The sequence below is a fragment of the Littorina saxatilis genome, linkage group LG12 (assembly GCF_037325665.1).
Source record: "Littorina saxatilis isolate snail1 linkage group LG12, US_GU_Lsax_2.0, whole genome shotgun sequence".
Lineage (NCBI taxonomy): Eukaryota > Metazoa > Mollusca > Gastropoda > Littorinimorpha > Littorinidae > Littorina > Littorina saxatilis.
This window is the reverse complement of record NC_090256.1, coordinates 79,938,695-79,954,504: the sequence shown is the minus strand read 5'-3', so window position 1 is coordinate 79,954,504 and position 15,810 is coordinate 79,938,695. Positions and strand designations below refer to the sequence as shown.

The window sequence follows — 15,810 nt, the reverse complement described above, 5'->3', positions numbered from 1 at the left end:
AGAGAGAGAGAGAGAGAGAGAGAGAGAGAGAGAGAGAAGAGAGAGAGAGAGAGAGAGAGAGAGAGAGAGAGAGAGAAAGAGAGAGAGAGAGAGAGATTTGACACTTAATGTCACACCACACAACTTTTCAGTTTAGGTTAATAATGTTGATTTTATTTGTATGAACATCTCAAAGAACGTATACGCTGCACTCATCCACTCTCACACCCCTTGTATTCACACCATCAACCAAACCTGCTAGGTGGCGCGGGACGTGAATATAATGCAACAACGTCCACAGTCAGCACTCCAGTCAAAATAACAATGAATGGGCAGTACAGAATGTCTTTCTCCATCGAAATCAACACAGTTGACGTCAAGAAAACTTCTGAAATATCTTCTTTCAAAAACAAAAAACCCGACGACGTGATTTAAAAGAAACATATAGTCAAAATCAATAAGCAAATGCACCAACAAATCAAAACAATCATTCAAAGGGCTTTCCCAAATCCGTGTGCAAATAACACTTTAATCCGTCGTCGAATCAGAACAAGAAAACTCAATTCTCTAGATTACATTCTAGCGGTTTGTTTCTACCTTTATTCACTCTGCTCATAATGAGCGAAGAAGAAAAAGCTACTTCAGTCTGAACTCCAATCCGATCCATACACCGTCAACCTCACCGCAATAGGTCAAAGTGCGTGCATTCTGCAATTATTAAAAAAAACCACCACTATTAACAAATTCCAGACACTTTGGAAAATAACGTTGAAAGCAGGGATGACGATAAGGTAATATATTAAAATGTATGATTCTACTTCCTGACCTTTTCGACTTAAAGATGGACTCCTGCATCACCTTCACAGACCGATGTTTTTTTTCTCTCGCCTGTTTTGATACGTAAAGTAACATGGATGAAGACTTCGTCCGAAAAATGACCACTGAGACCACTAGCTATTTCCAATGAAAAAGTTTTAATTCTAGCACAAAATCGTAGTTTTAAAACAGAACTGACATTCTCTTCTTTGTGACAATACGGTAGCACCAAAACGCAATTTCAGCTGCAAAAAGCAGTTACATTGTTCATACAGTAGTCACTTGTCAATTTACTTATTTATGCAACAAGGAAAACGAATAACAATTTTTTTTCTTTTGTCATTGATGGAAATAAGTACAGAGACACGTGAGACAGCAATGTAATAATAATAATAATAATAATGTCGACAGCACATCTTAAAAGAAAAGAAAGTTCAAACTATAATTTTTATCCAACTATGTGATTATCTTTTTCACTTGACAATATTTTTTTAAGCGGTAAGTCAGAATGAATACATAATTTAAACCATCTCTGCAGAACAATAACAAAACTCCGAAAAGCATGAATGTAATTTCGAAAACAGTGTAACTCAGCTTTGCAGTATTTTAAAAACACCATATCACATAAACAAGATACCAAATACAAAACAAAAATAATCACCGAAATGTACACACATGTCAGTGCATAGACGGTTACACACAGCACAAAACTGCGTACAGGTCTGCACTAAAATTACACGACTTTAAACCCGACGGGCTCATTGTTTAATGATTCAGTTTGACAATAAAAACTCATCTTTTTGATAATAAAAACTATACTTTATAGAAACTAAAAAACAGATCTCGACTGTGTTAGAAGAAGCAGGGAGGACATGATGAAAATCACGTCACATTAATCTTAGCTTTGTATGGCACATTATAGATAATGAATTATTTTTTTTCTCTATACACAAACAACTCTCTCTCTCTCTCTCTCTCTCTCGCCTTTTATACCTGTACATATGAAAGTCGAATACAGAGAACAGAAACCCAGAACAAATCATCACACCAAGCCAGACAGGTAGCTAACACGTCTGATGTGACTTGCTATATATAAAAACAAAACAACTGCCGTGCATAATGTTCTCAAATAAAAAAATTTAAAAAATGATAGAGGGGAAGAAAAAAAAGAGAGAAAAAAAAGAGAGAGAGAATATGATGATGTAGGATCTTTCTACGGGTTTGCTAACGTCGCATGTATTCAACGTGAACGATGCTGCCTTGCGATATGCACCATTTTTTTCTATAACAGAAAAAAGAAAAGAAAAACAGGAGGGGATAAAAGGAGGGAACGTTAGAAACTTGCTGTATGTCTGATAAACTCCTAGGCGTTTCTAAACGCTAGTACTGAGCTAGACAAAGAGAAAGAGAGAGAGAGAGAGAGAGAGAGAGAGAGAGAGAGAGAGAGAGAGAGAGAGAGAGAGAGAGAGAGACGGAGACGGCATATAGCAGTTGCCACCGTGTTTTTACATCAATCAAGCAACACGTAATTCTGCGTCATCAACTTCGATCCTAATCAGAACAGAAGAACAAAATTAATCATTGACATGAAACAACAATCACGCATCTGTCGGTACTTTATCAGCAGCAAATACACGAACACAAATTATCTCTTGACCGTGCTCATTCATACAATGAAAGATAACAATGCCATTTATACATCTTTGTTTCCCTCTCTGCTATTTCTGTCCAATAGCTTTGCAACTAAACCAAAACATTAGCCTTTTTTTTCTTCCCCAAACCGCTTATCGTAGATAAACGAACTGAATCAACATTGATTTTATTCAGCCGCTTCAGGGAGAGCAGATAGCTTTTTTTTCTTGAAAGAAATATCTTGAAGGAAGTCAAGAATCCAAAAACAAAGAGACTGCCAACGTTCAGAGTACAAAACCAACAAGAAGGAAGTCAAGGTTATTCGCGTGTCCAAGTTGGCGGTAGAAGTCAGCAGTCACTTCTCTGCCCACTATTCTACATCGCCCCATCGCCCGTCTACCTTTACACACAAGAGTTGAAACCCCTATAACAAGCCCGGCCATCTGGCCCTGTAAGCCCCTCTACCCCGCTGCTTCATAGCGACATGGCCCTGCACGCATCGCGACACCCTGGCTCCCTTTGCGCAAAGCCAACCATGATGTCAGACATAGACCCAGCGGATTTCCTTTCATGCATTCCCAAATCTGCTGGAGACCTTTAATTTGATCGGTTTGTTTCGCCTATTTTATTGAGTCGGTTTGGGTTTTCCGTAATCGACGCGTTAAGAAAATATCGTAACCTATACAGAAATGATAGAGGTAGGACAAAAAAAGGGTGCGCTGCGTGTTAATTATATTTAGCTGATCTCTTTCCAAGAACTTGTTTTGTAAAATTAAAAAAGAAAATTCTTCTTTCCCAGTTCCTCTTACTGTCGTTTTTTTTCTCAAATAAAAGCCGAGAAGGAATGTGAAACTGTTTTGATACCAACACCCTTCAAAAACATCCTTCTCTTTGTCATTTTCCCCCTGAAAGCCCTCCTTCTACCCCACGCGTCGATGCTTACAACAAAAGAACATCTGAAAATTCTTGGAAGGCCAAACTAACGTATATATAATATGATCCGGTCTTTTCTTAAATAATAAATGTATACGCGAAGGAGAGCAAAGTACTATATAGGTCGAAATATTTCAAATCTATTCGCTCGACAAAATAAACTTGTGTGTTTTTGCGTTCTCCCGGCTCGAATTCGGCATGCCGCGTCATTTTCAACGGATGACTGCGTCGTTTTGAAAGCAACGACAAAATATTGTGACAGGCAAAAGAAGTGGCACGCCATATTAAACCAGTCCTGCCCTTGCACAGCTTTTCACATAAAGAAGCACATGCCTCGCTCCATAACATTTCAAACCCAACTTGATTCAGTGCGTGTTTCGACGGGGTGGGAAGGCAGTTAGCTCTTTTGTGTGTGTCTGCTAGTGCTACAGGTAGAAATTAAGGATATTAAGGCCCGCTATCCTGAATCTTAATCAGTGAAGTAACACGGTTTAAGTACACTTTGCTACAAAGGCTGTTCTCGTTTTTAAAATATAAATGGCTTTTGAGTTCCTGAAAAATGGTTCTTTAGTTCTTCTACTGACATTTCTCTCAAGCACATCAACTCTTGTTTCAACACACACATTCAAATGTCATTCAGACGAGATGTACATTTTCCAGTAATGACGAATGAAAAAAAAGTTTCAAATCAAGCCAACAGTTAAGAGATATTGAAACGTAAAACTTTTGCCACGAATATTAACACATGAAATTCGACCGGACAATCACATTCAAAACTCAAATTAAAGACCAACATATCCAGATTAGCAGAAAACCAAGAAGAAAAGAGTAGTGATATTATTGCTACTGTTACTACGCACGACGAATACATAGTTGTTTGTACCAGTAAGACACGTGGACAGGCAACTTGCTGGAACTATCAAGTCAGTTGAGTACAGAAGTCACCACGAAAACACAGATATACTACATAATAAGTAGGTCTCTTCTTCATCGTTTGTTAGTAGCGGCAACCACCACGACACAACAACGACAATGTCAATATATCAATGTCACTCACACCGTTTCAGTCAAACATCTATATTCCGGATCTGGCACCGTTCTCAAGTCTTCCAAGTCCAGAGTGGAACCAGTTTTGAAACTTCTCAAAATCTAACTGCGTGTCTCTGACTTGAAACTCTCTGTTGTCTTTCTTCACAAGAAGAACAACATTTGTGTTCCAATCGCTGACTATACATGCAGTACACGACATAGCGTGTGTGAGTGCGATGATAACTCTAAAACAGTCATGATGTTTTTCTTTTTTTTTCTCATGTGATAAAACTTTTACAAAGACAAAATATAAAAAAACAAAACCCCAGATGCTTGCCCTCCAAGAAGATTTTGCTCGCTCGCCTGCTGTGCAGAACACTCACACACACACACACACACACACACACACACACACACACACACACACACACACACACACACACACACACACACACACACACTCAACCAGTCAATCACATCCCATCCTAGGCATAACCTACGGCTTTGTCCGAAGACTGGCGGTGACAACAGATGCCGTAGAAGCAGTAGCACAAGCAGACAGGAGCTGTCCGCTGTTTTCTTTGCTCTCTGACCAGTTCTCTCTGACAAACCACACTCCCACCCCCCTGCAGTTCTGACCACTAAAGTCCAGTCTCTACAAAGCACACACGGCAGCTACACGGATAGTCTGGACACGCAACGCAATCGTAACACACCCCACCGGCACCAAAGCTTTCATCCTGATCACTAGCTAAAGTCCAGCAGCGAAGCCTCAAGTCTTGACCAACACAATGGACAGCGTTGACAGACACACTCTCGCCTAGAGACAAAGTCTGACCAGAGTTATTCTGTATGACAGTAGTATCTCTTGGTTGACTGTTTTACAGTATCTCTCGTCTGACTTCCTGCCACCTGGGGCCAACACAGGAAACATAAGCAGCAGGCACTCAGAAGTCACCGGACATGTCCTCGGGTAGGTGTCTGTCTTCGCCACCGTTTCTCTCTCTGCCCTACCCCGCGCGTCCGCCGCCCTTGCTGTGTTCTGCTGGCCGCCCTTGCTGTGTTCTGCTGGCCGCCGTTCTTACAGCAGCAAAACAGGATAGCGGTGGACACGGTTACCCTCCAGACATAGGGCGCAGTGACCATCTAGTGTCGTCCGAAGACAGGGTTCCCCCAGAGCTCCAAGGCTGATGTGATGGATGAGTGAAGGCAGATAGTGTCAACAGCAACAAGATATAACATGAGCCAGGAGGACTTTACAGACTGCTGCTCCCCTTTTCTCCTCAGTCTCTCTTTTCCTCCTGAGTGTGTACCCCCTCTTGACATTGCCAGGGCAGCACGGGTTGGATGTCTTCCAACCGATGCTGTGACTGGCGTTAGAGAGAGTCATGAACCCACTAAGACGTCAACAAAGTCAGTGAAATGTTAAATACAGAGAAAACAACAAAATGTTACCGGGTGAAGACGGCAAGAGTCATGCTAAACGTGATGAGAGATGGACCGACAGGGCGGTGTAGGCAGGGCGTATCTGTGCCCCCACTGAGCTGGGAGGCTGACACTGAGCTGACACGGTGCTGACACCGCTTCCCTGGCTGCACGGCCTGCTGGGGACGATCCATCAGCTGCCATACGGAGTCCCGGCATCTTCAGATCCAAGGACAAGTACAAGAAGGTCTGCAGGAGGCTGCTTGTCGTGCTACAACTCTGTGGAGGATAGCGTCCTCTTCTGTAGCGTCCAAATCCTCAGTGATCAAGATTTACACAGTGGTAAAGAAACACAAAGTCCTTGCAGACTTGTACTCTCGTGAACTACCAGGCAGAAAGGCAGCTTTTTTGTTTTCCTCGAGGGGCAGTGTCTTGTTCTCAGCTTCAAGTATTAGTGCAGCAGAAAACACTACCGCTGTTGAATCAGTCCTTCCCTAATTTAGACAGTCAAGTCAAGTCAATCATTGGGTGATAGACACCCACGAGTGTTCTGCGCACGGCAGTGAGCGACGGTTACTGGCGGGTGGGGAGGGAGGGAGTGGTCATCATGGGAGGGTGTTGCTGAGGGAGGGAGAGGGCTTGCTGCGGCAGGAGCTGCTGGTGCTGGAAGTGGGGCGGGGAAGAGACAGCGGGCGGCGAGGGCGTGGACATGCCGTTAGGACTGGCCATGCCAGCGGGCACGGGGCTGGGCACGGCGGGCACCATTGGGGACCCCACGGGCGGCTGGCCGGGGACGGCGGCAGCGGAGGAGGAGGGGGAGGTGGCGGAGGTGACGCCGCCGGTGGGGGAGGTGGGGGCGCTGTCGGGCTTCCTGTCCAGGTTGTGTTCCAGCACCTCCTTCATCAGCGGCTGCAGGCCGTCCGGGTTGATCCTCAGCAGCACCTGCGAGTGCTCCTCGTTCAGGTTGCGGATGTCCACCAGCTTCATCAGGAGCTTGGGGTACAGCATCCTGACCACGTGCTGCGGGTGCTTGGACTCCAGGTAGCGCAGCAAGAGCAGCGCGTACCTCTCCTGCTCCTGGGCGATGTAGGACTTGTCGGTGATGTTGGGGCGGTCGGGCGAGTACAGCGCGATCATCAGCAGCAGGATCAGCACTGTCTCGTCGGCCTGCAGGTCCAGGGCCAGCGACTTGACGAAGCGCATGTGGTCCTCGAACAGCCCCATGCCGCCCACGTCCATTTCGCCTGCCTCACCCTCGCCGGTGGGAGCAGCGGCAGAGTCCGTGGCGATCTTGAATTGCTCCGTGGTCATGGCGTACTTCTCCTTGTCGTAGGGGTCGAGGAACTGCTGCTTGTCCTTGTCGAAGGTGATGACGGAGCGGATGATGAGCAGCTCTATGCTGCCGCCCTTCAGCAGACCGATCTGGTCCGCCTGGGACAGTGCCTTGAAGGACTTGATCTTCTTGGACATGTCGATCACACGCCGCACGCTGATCTCGGCAATGTTGACCACGTCGATCATGGAGGGCCGCTCGCGTGAGATGTCCGACTCCACGCAGATCTCCAGCGACTGGTGGTAGGCGCTGACCACCTCCCTGATGGCTATGTCCTCTTCTGGCTCCATCGGGCGCAGACGCACCTGAGAGGAGGTCACGTCCCCGCTTTGCATTTTGGTCTTGTCGATATCGCGGAACCGCCTGTCAACAGACGTAGCGGGTTGCTTCAGTCTACATCTGTGAGGGAACAAGCAGACAGAAGAGACACACAGGGGTCAAGGTCAGGCAATCAAAAGTCACACAAAGCAAGGCGGCAACCACAAAAACACGTGGAGCACGGTCAAAACATCATAGCACACAGGTCACTACGATATAGCACACAGGGCACTACGATAAAGCACACTAACACGTTGCACTGACACAGGGTCACAGTGTTTGTCATGCTGCTCTGAATGTGCGGTTATACGAAGAATTATCACCGAGATACTTAAACTTTTACATCAAACGTCAACATAAATAGCATTCCGTCTCATAACGAGGTAGTCAAACTTGCCACACAATATTGTGGAAGTACGTTAATATGAACAAAATACGAACACAACAGTGCATACACCAAATACACTTCTTTAAATAAATGTAAAAAATAAAAGCAGAAAGCACCAAGGGAAATATGGGTTTATATAAAACGTTGATTATTAAAGATTGCAAACTGAAGAGAATAGACATAAGCAAGAGAAAGAAATTCACTTACATGTACCGCACATTCATACCCTTTATTCAAATGTTCGTTTGAGTTATCTTTCTGTTGGAGAACTCGCAACTGATTGATTACTTTACTCTGGCCAAAACATAGCACCAAAATTAATCATAAATGTGATGCTTACCTATTTTCTTCAATGCGCATCCTCTTGCGCATCTTCTCCTCCTCCGTGAGTATATACTCTTTGCGCATGCCTATCTCGAAGCACTTCCGTAGCCGACACCGCTTGCAGAAGCGACGGTTGGAGACGTCCATTTTGCATTTCTCCTCGTACGGACATTTGAAATAGTCCTGTGGAAGAAGGGAGACAACAATGAATGAGACGCATTCCAGAGAAAAGCGGTTTGTGTAAACAAAGGATGAATAATAGACCACTACTGCGTATCACAATAAGCACGAATCACAATACAAACTATGCCTTCACTGCTTAACAAAGGCGCATTTACACCTAACTTAGACGGGCCACAAAAAACTTGAATTTGCAAAACGAAACAAAAGGAAACAAAACAAAACAAAACACAAAATAAGAATCAAGCAGCTCAATGAAAGGAAAGAAAAGAATAGACAAAAACAAAAACAGCTCTTCTGCATAATTAGGTGGTGTGTGTGTGTGCGGGGTGGGGGCTGGGGGGGAGATGACCGGCGTGTAAGGCATTCAGTGTTAGCTAAACCATTATCTCTTAAGGTCTGAATTTTCGATTGTTAAAGTTTAAATGCTTAAAGCCACGTTTTCACTGCGGAGAACAGAAATAGATGTTCGCGTACTGAAACAATCGGCCATCCTTCTTTTTCTTCTGCGTTCCCGTCGCCATGCTAAGTGGGCCATCCAATTCTTATACAATGAGCTAAACCATGTGTTTTCAGCATCCGCACAAGGGAGATGGAGGGGGGAGCTAAGAAGATGACGCATCATGCATCATAAACCATTTGATATGTATCAAACTCAAGTCCCAAAACCAGTCCTATGTAGGGAAATTGAAGTTCTGACCAACTCAAGACTGAGGGAGTGCGGATCTCCTCTCGGTCGCTTTTTCGGACTCGGAATAAAGTCAGGCGGGTAGCTTAGCGAGAGATCGGACAAGTCGGGCATTTATGAGAATCGAACCTAGTGCGCTAGGTGCCTTAACCGCCACACCAATCCAGTCTCCGAGAAAACTCGAGATCGGTTAAAACAAACAGGTGCCAAAAATGTCCACTCGATCAGAGTTTCTGAGCCCAAAAATGTCCACTCGATCAGAGTTTCTGAGCCCAAAAATGTCCACTCGATCAGAGTTTCTGAGCCCAAAAATGTCCACTCGATCAGAGTTTTTGAGCCCAAAAATGTCCACTCTATCAGAGGTTTTGAGCCCAAAAATGTCACTCTATCGAGTTTATGAGCCCTCGCAAGCCGATATAGAAAGGCACCACTTCGCAAGGCTCCAAAGCTCTGAATGCAAAAAAAACTGCCGTGGTCGTCTTAAACTGTGTTTTAACCGCTACAGCACGTCCTGTCCGAACTCCCGGGGCGGGTGGGGCCGACACTTGTGGAACGGGCCTAAGCGACAAGGCCGTGGCGACAGGCAAGATGCATGAGTCCGCATCAAGTTGCCTGCTTTGCAAGTAAATTGCCACCCGCCCTCCGTCAGGGGAAAATTGCATGAATTTTTAATTCACCGGTTCACTCACTCACTCACTCTTCTTTTTTGGTTGCTTTTACCTGAACGGGGTCCAGGTAACGTGGAGTCGTGTTTAAAGATAGCCTGCTTCTTAGTGGGTGTCTGTTTCTTTGTTTTGTTTTGTTTTGGGTTTTGGGGGGATTGTTTTTGTTGTCTTTCGGGAAGGCTGCACGAGGCTGTTATTGTTGCGCGAAAAAAAAGGGGGGAGAGAGAGAGAGAGAGAGAGAGAGAGAGAGAGAGAGAGAGAGAGAGAGAGAGAGAGAGAGAGAGAGAGAGAGAGACGGAGAGAGAGAGAGAGAGAGAGAGGGAGAGAGGGAGGGAGAGGGAGAGAGAGAGAGAGAGAGAGAGAGAGGGGGGGTGTTAAGTATCTGATGTCCCTAATACAGGCGGACAAAACAAAAAACAAAATTAAAATAAAGTAGATGTGTACTGCCGGGCAGTACATACCCCAAGCGAAGTCGTCCATCTGTGTGTACATGATTCTCTCTCTCTCTCTGTCTCTCTCTGTCTCTCTCTCTCTCTCTCTCTCTCTCTCTCTCTCTCTCTCTCTCTCTCTCTCTGTCTTAAAATGTGTCATCGATGACGTGTTTCCATACTTGCTAATGCGGCAGGCTAATCATGACGTCAAATTGAAACTTCTTGAAGTCTCTCAGAAAGGGACATGAAAACCATGTGGGGGTTACTGGTTTGGGCTGAAAAAAAAACCCAACTCCACCTAAAATTCAAGCGCCTATGGGGCTGAATTATGCAGCATAAATTGTGAAACATCAGGATATCTCACACTTTCAATTCTGCCATCATGTCAAATCTGACAACAAACCTACCCACAAAATGTCATAAATATCGGTGTAGAATTGAGACTTAACGGTTTTTAACTGCCAAAAAGAAGTTTTTTTGACTGGAATAGTTTGTCTTGAAATTCAGTTTGGGACAACGGACCCACCCACTAAATTTCATAAAGATAGGTGAAAATTTAAATGTAACGGTTTTTAACTGCCAAAATTATGTTTTTCTTCTGGAAAAGTATGGAGTGAAAATCAGTTGGGGACAACGAACCTACCCACAAAATTTCATAAATATCGATGAAGAATTGAGATTTAACGGTTTTTAACTGCCAAAAATAAGGTTTTTTGTCTGGAAAAGTATGTCTTAAAATTCAGTTTGGGACAACGGACCCACCCACTAAATTTCATAAAGATAGGTGAAGAATTGAAATTTAACGTTTTTTAACTGCCAAAATTATGTCTTTCTTCTGAAAAAGTATAGAGTGAAAATCAGTTGGGGACAACGAACCTACCCACAAAATTTCATAAATATCGGTGAAGAATTGAAATTTAACGGTTTTTAACTGCCAAAATTATGTTTTTCTTCTGGAAAAGTATGGAGTGAAAATAAGTTGGGGACAACAAACCTACCTTTAAAATTTCATAAGAATCAGTGAAGAAATAGGATTTAACGATTTTTTAACGGCCTTTAAATCATTGGTGATGTCATCATAACCCAGTCGTTGTAGTTGTCGTCGTAGTTGTTGGTGTTGTTGTTGTCATGTTCGTTGTCGTGATTGTTGTTGTTCTCGTGTTGTTGTTTTTGTTGTTGTTGTTGTTGTTGTTGTTGTTGTTGTTGTTGTTGTCGTCGTCGTCGTCGATGTCATTTGTTGTTGTTGTTGTTATCGTCGTCGTCGTCGTCATCGTCGTCGTTGTCAGAGGTTATTTCTAAAGATTTCATTGATAGTCTTTGTTCTCGTCACCAAGACTTGCTAAGAACAAGCTTGGAACAGCAAGAGTTCCAAGAACAAGATTAGAACAACTCATTACATCATTACCAGTACGTCATTTGTATTTAGAACACACTTTAGAAAAAAACTCTTCAGCTACAAACCAGTCACCCTCACATGTCGGAGGTGTTTGTCTAAACCACTTACTGAAATGTTTTGAGGTTTAATGACCATACACATGTTGAACCGGTGAGTGTCTTCCGCTGCTTAATTCGCAAATAACTATTTTATTAAAGTCCGCTTGAAACGCTCAAAGATGAAATTCCATGTTAAAAAGTGACAAAAGTTTCACATTTTCCCGTTGTAACAGCTTCCGATGATATTATATGAAAATTCTGATCCTCTGAGAGGATTCCCCGAAACAAAATCAGTTTGTACGCCTAATTTTAATGGAATTGTCCAAACAGTGTCGCTAATATTGTGCTAAAAGATGAATTCTAGAACAATGTTCACAGACAGACACCACTTGGCAAAAAAATTTTCAGTGCTGGGAGATGAAAAAAAAAACTACCTCGCTACGCGCGGGCTTCGCCCGCGCTCCGCTTGGAATATCACGAAAAGAACATTGATCCAATCTCGAAGAAGACCACCTGTAGCATTGAACCGGTTCAAAACAAAATAAATACCCCCCCCCCCCCCCTCCAAAAAAAAAGAAAAAGAAGAAAGACAAAAAAAAAAAAAAAGACAGGCATACGGGTAGCTGAAGATTCTGTTTCCCTCAAAAGCGATTTTCATAACAAATCGATTCGGAATCCAACTTCCACTTAAACATATTCCATCCCGCTTCTTTCTGTTCTGGACTTTTGCGGGGGATTACCTGAAGAATTATTCATGAAAAAAATTGTGATTGTTGCGCGGAAGTTGCGAGAAGAACAAGTTCCATTCTACTACCCGCAGACGGACAAAGCCCGCATTGTTGGCTTGAAATTGTCTCTCTGGCGCACTTGTCCGTGCCTCGTTTCACGCCATTTTCATAAGTCCCCCAACAATGCAGAAACAAGCCAACAACATCTTTAGTATTCCGTACAAGCTCCCCGAGAACCTGCAGTTGTCAGAACGAGAGCAGTATAGGAGCGCATAAAAAGAGAGAGAAAGAGAGAGAGAGAGAGAGAGAGAGAGAGAGAGAGAGAGAGAGAGAGAGAGAGAGAGAGAGAGTCAATCTACTCATCAAAGTTAAGTTTCTCGGGGGGGGGGGGGGGGGGGGGGTGGGGCGAGGGCGGGGGGACGGCTGGTGAATATTGTAAGTGGGACTGTTTGAAAGCAATTGTATGCAGCTTTCCCAAAAGAAACATGTGAATAAGTTAGTTCGATCCAAATACGCGTTTGTATCTTGTCTGGTTTTGATACATGCAGTTTGTTCAAAGAAATACGTAGAAAAGTTAGATTCAACTGTATAACGTTTGTATCTGCTCTTGCTTTGTTTCAGGCGAAGGTGATCAATGCTTACTTGTGGATGCTGCGTGTTAGATGGCCGAAGCACACATTTCACATTTCACATTTCACGGACAATGGCTCAATATTGTCCAACAAGCAGACCCTTGACCTTATGTACCTGCACCTAGTTGACCCACAGAGCTGGATTCCTGCTTTGATGTCCGGCCAAACTTGACCTCTTTTGATGACAAAGACAAGTGACGTCATATCATCGGATGTGACGTCAGAGAAACGCCCACGCGCGCAGAACGTGCAGCAATACTTTGTTTGCAAAGCGGACAATGTTGGCCCGCAGACCATCACGTCACCGCAAACCCCCCCCCCCCCCCCCCCCATTCTGTTGACCTACACAACCGATCACGTCCAACAACGCACGTCCATCCATACCTGCTTGCGTCAGACCTTGTTGACCCAAGGTGACGTCACGAAGCGGTCAGCTGTTGGCAGCGAGCCAGACACGAGGGTCAGCCTGTGGGCAGGCGAGGTCAACAGAAACCTCACATCAAACATCCCCTTCACAGACCTCGCCTGTCCAGCCAAAGGGCCAAGCAAACACGGGGGTAGAGAGGGAGAGAAAAAAGAGCTGTTGCTGGCTCTGCTTCGCTTGGGACCCTGTCCCACAGTAGGCTTTGTTTTAAGGCATTGTGGACAAATATGGCTTGACCCCCTTTCTCTGGGGAGAGGACCGTGCTTGTGCACCGCGGCTGTCGGCAAACACCACACACTCCCCGGACTCAGCTTTGTCCCCCCGTGAGGTCAGCGTTCTCTCTGCAGGCCCAAGCTTCTTCTTTTCTTCCACCGTTACTGACATCTCTTCTCGTCTCTCTTGCCACCCCCCCCCCCCCCCCGCCCACACCTTCGTCTGTACATTCTGTGAAATTGCTCGTTCTAGACCTTGACCGTGTCTCCTGAGTGCATCATGTCTTGCTCCGATTCTCGAAGAAGACGCTGTGAACCTTTGAGATCTAACTCAAAGGTGGACTAAATTGAGCTTATCCCTCTCAACATACCGATAGAAACCCTTCTCGAACTGTCACAAGTCGCTCGTACCATACAACTAGAATAGATCACATAATATGACAATGATCTTGGAACACAACTGACCACCACTATTTCTTTGTTTTTCTTTTAAACTGACAGCCCCCAAACCCTTACCCCTACCCTCACCCCCTCTTCCTTCTGCCATGCTTCTGTCGCTTCGAACGAAATCAAATCTTCGCTCTCCCGTGCAAGCCAAAGAATGTGTCGGCCAACAAGCCGACGCTGCAGGCAAACACGAGCCTGGATCGCCGACAGCTCACGTGTTGGAGCCATGCCCTGTGGACCAACATGGTCCCCCCTTTGACACGTCAATGCGGTCCCCACACAGATGACCAGCTGGACACTCCTGCCGTTGACCTCCTTTCAATGCATTCTCTTCAGAAGCTTCTTGTTTGATGACTGATTCGCCCTTGTCCCCCTGACGGTGTCTGTTCTCTGGGGTTGAAGACACCGGTGGTGGTTGGGGGGGGGGGGGGGGTAGTGTGTGTGTGTGTGTGTGTGTGTGTGTGTGTGTGTGTGTGTGTGTGTGTGTGTGTGTGTGTGTGTGAGCTTGCTAAAGTTTTCTTGAACGCACTGCTGATCTTCACCACAACGTAATAACCTTTCGTTTGTTTACTGCATTTCTATAAGCAAAGTTTTTCAGCGAAAGCATTGACATTTGAAATGGCAACGTTTGTTATAAAATATATCCACACACAAATCGATATTCAATGTGTGTGGGTTGTTTGAAATCGTGTTTCCTCGCACACTATTTTTCAGTTTTGGTGGATCAGGTTTTGCGATTAATGAATAGGTTTTCTGAAGCCATGCAATTTGAGAAACATTTATGAGTCCAGCTGTTTCCACTGACAAAACACAAAAACACAACACACGCAAAACAAAATAAACGACAATACTACACATTTAGATTTACAAATCCTAAAAATCCAACATTTTACAAATTTAAAATATCCGAACATAAACATGAAGGCAAAATCTAAATTGCCAATACGAACAGACAAAACGTTTAAGCAAAAATAGACTAATGGACAGAACTCGATCCATTCGTACAAAGAACATACACGTAAGCACACGTATAACTAAAATCCTATTAGCCGTTTAACAACTTGTACGAGTTGAGAAATCCGGTATTCACAACCACAACCACACACACACACACACACACACACACACACACACACACACACACACACACACACACACAAAAGAAGAAAAAAAAGCTGCGTTCAAAACCTCAAGAAAAGTGTCTTCACACATTGCGCACAATACAAGACAGGAAAGCCTCCAGGGCGAGTGGCAGAGGGAAAGAGAGAGAACAACATTGACAAGCCAAGAGAAAATGATGAAAAATCGAAACTTGACGAAAAACGCTGGGTCGCCAGCCAGACGTGAGACCCGTGAAAAGCTGGCGTTTTGAAAATAAACACGCTACCCGGGGTGGAAGTTTCTAAAGACGGTTTAGAAGTTTCCGAGGCGGACTGTATAAGCAAGTTTGCAACCAAAATGTCTGCCAGTTTACACGCTGCGCAAGCCCTTGAAAAAAGCTTTCCTCGGGCTAGGCTGTGTTTGTTCTTGATACCACAAAAAGAGAAGAATGAAGAGGAAAAATAAATTGAAGAGAGAAAAGTTTGTGCATTGGGAAATACATGTCGACGAGGAATTCAGCACGTAGATGAGTAATATCCAGAAACGACATTCCAGATTTGATGAAAGTTACATGGACTGACAGAAGAAGTCACTATTCAGAAACCGAGAAAGGTCAAATGAAGTAGATTGAGGTACACTCATTCTGGACGCTCTGTCTTCTGAATTCCACTGCATTTTTGTTCAACCTTGC

At 44.4% G+C, this 15,810-nt stretch overlaps 1 protein-coding gene across 2 annotated transcripts in view; it reads right to left on the bottom strand.

Annotated features, from left to right (window-relative positions):
• Window positions 1-131: 131 nt before the first annotated feature.
• LOC138982878 (vitamin D3 receptor-like) overlaps window positions 132-15,810 on the bottom strand; it is a 53,217-nt gene continuing 37,538 nt past the window's right edge. For both annotated transcript variants that reach the window (XM_070356272.1, XM_070356273.1), the window contains exons 3-4: window positions 8,194-8,360; window positions 132-7,546 (exon numbers count right to left, since the gene is read on the bottom strand). In XM_070356272.1, the coding sequence (XP_070212373.1) occupies window positions 6,388-7,546; window positions 8,194-8,360 (1,326 nt within the window). In that variant the 3' untranslated portion in view covers window positions 132-6,387. The remainder of the gene's footprint in view (window positions 7,547-8,193; window positions 8,361-15,810) is intronic.